General features: G+C 34.9%; 1 protein-coding gene across 5 annotated transcripts in view; it reads left to right on the top strand.

The window, feature by feature from the left end:
- The first annotated feature begins 4,756 nt into the window (after window positions 1-4,756).
- Mgtor (nuclear basket protein megator) overlaps window positions 4,757-8,422 on the top strand; it is a 112,929-nt gene continuing 109,263 nt past the window's right edge. For 2 of the 5 annotated variants that reach the window (XM_069845483.1, XM_069845487.1), the window contains exon 1: window positions 4,757-5,071. In XM_069845483.1, the coding sequence (XP_069701584.1) occupies window positions 4,909-5,071 (163 nt within the window). In that variant the 5' untranslated portion in view covers window positions 4,757-4,908. The remainder of the gene's footprint in view (window positions 5,072-8,422) is intronic. The other 3 variants (XM_069845484.1, XM_069845482.1, XM_069845485.1) reach the window with 2 other exon arrangements.

Raw genomic sequence — 8,422 nt, 5'->3', positions numbered from 1 at the left:
ACATAGTTTCAGATAATAGCTAGAATATAATTAATTTTATATAATTATCTAATAATCCAACTGATATAAAAACACTGTTTTCCTATTTTAAAGTTACCAATAGAAAAGTGAAAGAAATTACAGGACATTGTGCATACGGAAAAATGAAATAATAGGATTGCAACAAATAATAAACATAGTATATTTTTTATCTTAAAGGTTTTAGATAATGATGCCTACCTAATTAATTGCTCTGTAACTGTTACACACTTAATAATGTACTTATTATATGAACAGCACATTTCTAGAAACAAATTTAAATGTTACCCGACACAAACCTTCTTATGTCCGGCGAAATTATGTTTCCTGCAGCATGACGTAGCATAGCACGCTTATTATCTTCTGATAATCTTGGTATTAGTCTTGGTTTTGTGAGGTTCATAAGTGAGGAAAATTTCTCACATACGTGCTTACTGCCAAATATAGAAATAATTTGCGCCGCAAATAATCGTACCCTGGATATATTACCAGGCAAAGCGAACTTCCAACTTGACTCTGTCCACGCAATTCAAAGAACCTGGAGAGAACTTTTCCTCGGCTTAACCAAAGGACATCACAATGGTAAGGACCATTGTCAAACTGAAAATCTGTGGACGACATATCTTCACAATTTTTAGACAGAATTATTCATGACGAGTCTACGCTATTAGCATCCAAACTTTTTGTACTTTATTCTGTAAACTTAAATGCAATGCAGCGAGGAAGAACCTCTACATCACATCTAAACATATATTTATTACTATTTAATGCCAATAAAACAACGAAATTTCAATACATCATTATGTACATCAATTAATAATTTCAGGCGTTTCACATTGCTCCTCTTCGTAACTAAATGCTTTCCTTATATCTGATAAAGAACATTTTCGTCTCTTTCACTCATAAGAAGTCAGAAGTCCAGTCAGCCTAAAACTTGCTGAACGATTTCTTCCTCAATATGTAAAGTATAACCCTAGATCATATATGTAACAGATATGTCGGGGTTATAGGCTTTGAGGTTAACAACTTTTATCAGGTTTACTACGCTGCCATCTAGTTGTTACATAAGGAGTCACGTCATAATACCCATTCGAATTGCATTAGCGACTGTGCTGCCATCTCGTTTTCGTTTACGGCGGACGGGTGGCGATCCTGGCGATTGTTCTCTTCAAAGTGCTGCCGATTTTAACGTAGCGAGGAGTTATCTGTTACATATATGATCTAGGGTATAACCCTTGAGTTCATCAGTGACTTGTACCTGCGTGCCGTATGTGCTCTCAACAGCGCATACGGGCGATGAGGCACACTTGCGCTCTCGTTGACATCACTGCAGTAAAACACGAAAATTTAAACAAAAACAATTATTTTCATACATAATATGTATCTTTGAAACTCATTCCAATGTTACATCTTGTTTGGTTGTACTGATACGTTGCGATATGAAATATTATTATTATTAATTTTATTATTATTATTATTATTATTATTATTATTATTATTATTATTATTTAGCTAGTTACAATCGTCGCAATGAAAACTGAAAGAAAAATAGCTTTAGACCCGCACTCATTGTTGCCTTGTCAAACAAGCGATAATTAAAACGCTTACTGTTATACAATTTTGCACGGAAGTACTCATTGTTGCAAAGAGAATATGAACTGACTGAAAGACAATATTATACGGTACATTCGGTGAAGTCACTTTCATTGTAGCGGTTATACAGTTATAGAAATAAATTAAAATATACCTGTAGGAAATTTTAATAGTAAATTAATAAATAATAGTTAAATAATCAAATAAAGCCAAAAAAGCATGTATTTTGTAAATCAGGCATTTATATTAAAAAAGGCAGAAAAGGGCAACATAAAACTGTGACGTTTCAATCACAAAGGTATAATCAGTACAGATTTACTTTCAAAATGAAGATAGATTTAACACATAAAAGGCATTCTGTCAAAGTTCCGGTCTCTGATAACAAGGCTGCGTGTTACCAGTTTGAGTACTGTGAAATTTAGTGCTACTCACCGACAGATGTTATATTTGGCTCTCTTGTAATTTCTAGTGAGAACCACCAGTGTTGCCAACAGTTGTTCATATAATCTCGCTAGATGGCTTTCGAAAACCCGCGATTTTCTAACAAAAATCTCTAGATTTTAATGCGTATTTATTATTATTCAATTTAATAACAATAATAATAATAATAATAATAATAATAATAAACACCATAGGTAAAGATAGAGCATCCACCCACCAATGTAACGAATATTGCACACTGTTATCAACGCCAATATGGCGCTATAAAGCAATTTTGAAAACTTTTATAACAGTCACAACACATTTCAATTCTTATTGCACTATAAGTTATTATGGAATTATCACAACAATCATTATTTTACAAAACATACACTGAACGAACTAAATGTAATGATGAAATGGTGTAATAACATCACGATGCAGTTCCACTAGGTGGCACCCGTCACGGCATCTAGCAGGGATGGCATTATATGCAAACGAATTGATACTAAACTTGAGGAATGTTACTACAGGTGTGTAGTATTATGTGACAGGTTAGGTTAGGTTAGATTAGGTGTGTAGTATTATTACTATGTTGGCGACACTGAAACGTTCAATTGTGTTTTAAGTTACACTTCACTTAGTCATTCTTTACGAAATCGTTGCTGATATTGAGGCCCCATATCTCAGTTATTTACGGATAAATAACACAGAGAAAGGTTTAACAATATTGTACCGGTATATTTATAAAACGAGTAATAGTTAACATTGTTACAGTACACGTCTTACACAAATAGGCTAATATTCTTTAAACAATTGAATTTAATCTGTCTGTAATCTCTATATATTATATTACAGTCTTTGTTGATCATGTGAAGTACTAGTGGACAGCGGCAGCAGATGTTCGATTTTTAACATTTGAATAGAATGCCGCCGCACTTACATTTTTGTCCGATTGTTAAAATCGACCGGTATTAAACTTGCAAAAACAACAATAACGCTAATATGAATTTCATTTCAGAAACTTCAAAGATTAAAAACCGCTAGTATTCCCGCTAAGGCCGGTTACACACTATACCGAGAGATGTGTAATGTGAAATGTGTGCCGAGAAATGCGCGAGCGAGGCGAGACAGCATTGTCCACACACAGCGCCGAGAAATGTGTAATCGAACCAAGAGTGCAGAATAGAAAATAGTTGCCAGTGTCGCGCGGTAGCCATCTTAATTTTGTGACTGCAAACCAAAACCATGTTTTTATCATATTATTCAACTCGTAGAAGCTAGTGAAGCGAAAAAAAATTGTGCCTTTCTTTGGTGTAATTTTTCTGGAGAAATACCGTTATTCCCTCACTATATTAAACGGCATGTAGGAAATTGTATTTCACTTTATCGCGAAACGGAATGGTACTGTTCACTTTTTCATGACCAGGAATAGCATTCTCTTCAGTCCAATAATGCAACCCTTTCATCACTAGTAGGCCTACAATGTTGAAAACTGAATCCTTAATAAATTATCGTGTTGACTAGCAAGTAATACATACAGTAATATCTAATATAAAATCATATCTTTTCATTGTTAAGTATTATGTGATCATGAAGTCATAATTTCATTCGTAGCCAATATTATGTTGATTGGCATTGCAAATTAGAAACCTAACCTAATTAATGTCTGATTAAATCGGTTATCTTCTTCCATATTTATTTTCTTCTTTTATTTGAAAACCTCCCCCGAATTTGGACATAACGAACAAAACTGTAAATTGATGTTTCAATAGAGAGGAAAATTATTTCAGGAGCATATTTTATTAGTGCTTTATTTACTATCACAATCATTTCACTAAAAAGGGATAAACATTTATTCAGCCATTGAGTCCAATAATTTGTTATAAATAAATGCTTTAAAATTTCTTTTCCTACCTACATCAAATATTTTAATAATGTGATGTTACATTCCTTTTTCCGACGACGTCTTCAATTTAGTATTATTATAGTTATCGTCTCGTGCATCATACTTATTTGTATGACACCGATAAATTTCAATGGCCGATCTGACATATTAGAACAATTTTGCTGTTTTCTGAATTTAAAACAGCTGAAAAATGTTTTAGCGATATCTGTGTGTAATTATAATCGTTGACAGAGGTCGAATGTGTCTTCAAAAATTCGCTGGGCTAGCGATCAGAACGAGAAATGTGTTTACCTCGCGCGAGGTCAGCGAGAAACTCGTTGTAGTGTGTGATGTTCCATTTAAAACAGTGCTTTCGATCTGACGCATTTCTCGGCGCACATTTCACATTACACATCTCTCGGTATAGTGTGTAACCGGCCTAAGCGGAATAATATAATTTTACCAAAGACGTTTTATAACCAATTTTACCCGCGAGTCTAGATCTACTAAAAAAAAAATAGGCCGCGAGACGGTTATCCTAGGCTGTTATCCAAAAAAAACCGCTCAAGGTGTGCCAATAGTAGGAAGTTACACGTCAAGGTTTTTTTCCATAGACTTACTAAAGGTTTTTTCGCATTTGTCTGAGTTGTATATCCAGTTTATAATGTTGAGATCACTGTTTGGACGCCGACTAGTAGTCTAGCTTTAAATAAGCTATGTTGGCAGCAAAGACTTTGCCGTTGGCAGCGCTGACTGCACTGTACAAGACAAAGAGTTTGTAAATATAAACTCTTTGGTACAAGACAAGTTTGCATTGCGTCGATTATAGCAAGTATATGGCTTTCCTCGTACTACTTGCATTTTGACTTGCATGTTGTGCGCTTGTAAACGCTGACTGATTATCGTTGGTTAATAGTAGACTTGAATTGGCTGATAACGTTCGTAAACAGCATGTTTTGGAAATAAATACAGCTATAGTATTTTAAAACATGGCGTCTGAAGAAGAGGATGTAATTCCTACAATTTTAAGTAGTGACGAATATTCAAAAATACCAGAAGATGTTAGAAAGAAGTTAGAATCTTACATCAAAAGTAAGACAGATGAAAGTGTTGTAGCTAAAGCATTATTAGAAACTACGAAGGGGAATTTGGGTAAGTTACCAAGAAATTACTTCTTTCGAAAACATGTAGGCCTACTGTTCAATAATTTATGTTTACTTGCAGTTCAATTATTAAGGGGTAATTCTTTACAATTTCGCTATCAAAGGAAGGCGGATATGTATGCATTCCTGTCTACCGACCAAAATGCGTAGGTTGTATGTAAGGTATATTAATAAGGCCTGAACTAACCAAACCTAATTTGTCACTGATACTCGACCTTACGAAAACTCGCTTTCTCTCAGTTTACCTACCAAGAGCCTACATGCAAGGTATGCGATCCCGCCATCACTTTCACTGCAACTTTTTACAGTTATTTGTGAAATTGGCGGGGAAAATTGCAGTATACGGATTCCTCACTGACAATTATATCTTAAAATACTAAAAAGAGCAGATTTGTCTGCGTTTGTCGAATGCACATCATGCTTATGAAAAGGCACTTTTCAGTGCCAATAATTTATTTTGTTTGCACAAGATTGGAATTTTGAAGTAGGAAGAAAAGGAAGGAACCCGTGCTCTGAAATTTATCCATTAGTAGCTAATAATGCGATTGTTTTCCATGAACAAAAAAAAAAAAAAAAAGAAATAATTAAAAAATGGTATTTTCAGATAATGTGAATCGATATTATCAAATAGGCTGGCAGTACCTATAATGCCGCCTTAATTTGCATTTGAATGTGATATCATAATTTATTTAGCAGTGAAGGTAATCTGTCAAGAAGGTTCCACCATGTAAAGACTGTGATCAAAATGGACCACAAATAGGATTATTTATTATTTCAATAAGCTTTTGATTAATTCCATCACTACATTATATTTTATGAAATAAATTGTTAACAAATTTACGTACAGAATTCAAAACATTACTTGGAACAAAAAACGTTTATAAGGGGAGCCTCATTTATCTTCTTCTCTTTATTTTCAATAATTATATTCAATAACTTCATAGGTCTATTTCCATATATCTTCATCAGAACAGGCCACAACTAACTAACAATACTAAAATCTTTAAATGAAAAGGCAAGCAAATTAATAAAAGAATAGGAAAAATAATTCAACTAAGGAATTTACCCCCTACAATAGCCATAATTAATAAACCTAATATTCCTTTAATTATATTAAATCCATATTCACCCATATTCAGTATACTCAATATATTAAAATCACCACACAAAGTGTAATAAAATAAACGAAAAGTTATTTTGGTTTTTATAGACCTAGGTTTTTATTTTATTATTAATGATATACACTGGTCAAAAAAAGTTAAGCATAATGAGGCATGTAACGGTTTTTATTAATTAAAATAAAATAGATGAATTATAATTGGGTTTCTTGGTTCCACAGAATAAACTTAAACGTAGAAATACACTATTTGTTAACAATGGACTCAATATGAAATGAAAAAGTTGCATTGTTTGGAAACAACGGAAAAGATAAGGGAAGTTTAAATTCGTACATCATCAAAGAAAAGGAAATGGTGCTTTCAGTACCCTGTTTAATAACGTGTTGGTCCTCCACGAACCCTGAGGCACTCTTGTATGCGACGGGGCATACTCACTACCAACGCATCTAAGCTCTCCTGAGGCAAATTGTCCCATTCTTCCAAGGCAGCATTCCTGAGTTCTTGAATCGTTAATGGGTGACGTGGACGATTGGAAATGGCTTTCCTGAGAAAGCTCCATGCATGCTCTATGCAGTTCATATCCGGTGAGCATGCTGGCCAATCCATTCTTCGGATCCCATGTTCTACCAGATACCGCTGCACACTATGAGCACGATGAGGCCGAGCATTATCGTCCTGTAGAGTGAACCCTTCTCCTACAATCTCTGCAAAACCACTTACTATGGGTTGGAGGATGTTGTTCTCATACACGGCAGCAGTCATGTTTCCCTCTATTGAAACCAGTGGTGTGCGGCGGCCAAACATGACACCTGCCCAAAACAAGATTGAACTACCAAACTGTTGGTGACGTCCCATTGAGGGATGATTTCGTTCCACTGTTCATCTCCATACACGAATAGAGTTGTCAGGGTTTAGGCCCATTCTCACTTCGTCTGAGAATAAAGTTCTGGTCCATTGGTCTCGTGTCCAATTCTCATGTGCTCTAGCCCATCTTGCACAAGTACCCCTGTGATGTGGACGGAGTGCTGGAGTCTTGAGTGGTCTTCGAGCATACAACCCTATGTCATGAAGTCTATTGCGCACAGTTTGGCTACTTACAACAACACCAGTGGCTTCGCGCAGGTCATGATGCAGAGTTGTAGCTGAGGCTATAGGGTTCCTTCGTGCAGATAACCTTACATACCAGTCCTCACCTGGTGTTGTTTTGCGTGGATGGCCCTCGCGAGGTTGATCTGCTATTGACTGGGTTTCCTGGAACTTTCTCCACAGTCTGGAGACAATACTCTGATTCACATGAAGGATGTCAGCAACATCAACTTGTCTCATATTTTGTTCCATCAAAGTAATGATTTTGATGCGGTCTGCCATTGTAAGGGTGTTCCGAGCCATTGTACTGCACTATTAAGCACTATGAAGCAAAACGGCACTGATTGAACTTTGCTCGAATTACAAACTTTGTTTACTGCACTATGAAGCACTGTGAAGCAAAACGACACTGATTGAACTTTGCTCGAATTACAGGCTTTGTTTACTAGCCGTGATTTGGACGTTACCTAGTGATGCAGAATAAAACAAATGAAAGAGTTTGAATTGGTAAACATAATACGTGCCACATAAAACCAAAAGAAACATAAATATCAGGTATTATTGGGTAAACTGGAAATATGCTTAACTTTTTTTGACCAGTGTAATTTATTTTATTGAATGGGATATCATTAGCTTTAATTCTGGATCTGTTGTTATAACATTTTTATTTGATTGAATATCCTTAATATTTAACCATAAGCCCAAAATGACTACATCAAAAATGTCCATAAATTTGGGAATGGAATATCCATATAAAAATGTCCATAAAATTTAGTTCTGCAAACTGTTTTACTGTTGCAACAGAAATTTCTAAAATATATTTACTGTTCATCTTTGGTTTCTCTATATATTTTCAGTAATTTATCATTTAATTTAACTTAATAATCTTCATCACCATCATCTTGGATATTAGATTCAAATAGAGGGCCTATCTTAAGATGATAATCTAATTGTTCTGAGGTTTGTCAGTATATCACCATTATTCTTATATGTAATGTAATTGCACACTATTTGTTTCACCTGCCTTTGGTTACTCTGATAGTCTTATTTTGGTGATTCCCTCAACTGCATTTGGCCTGCTATTGTTTTAACTCTGAATTTCATTTTCTTCTTTCCATAATATCTCGAGAAACCAC

The sequence above is a fragment of the Periplaneta americana genome, chromosome 14 (assembly GCF_040183065.1).
Source record: "Periplaneta americana isolate PAMFEO1 chromosome 14, P.americana_PAMFEO1_priV1, whole genome shotgun sequence".
NCBI classification, from domain to species: domain Eukaryota; kingdom Metazoa; phylum Arthropoda; class Insecta; order Blattodea; family Blattidae; genus Periplaneta; species Periplaneta americana.
Note: the sequence above shows the minus strand (reverse complement) of the source record. Positions and strands in the feature narration are given on the sequence as shown.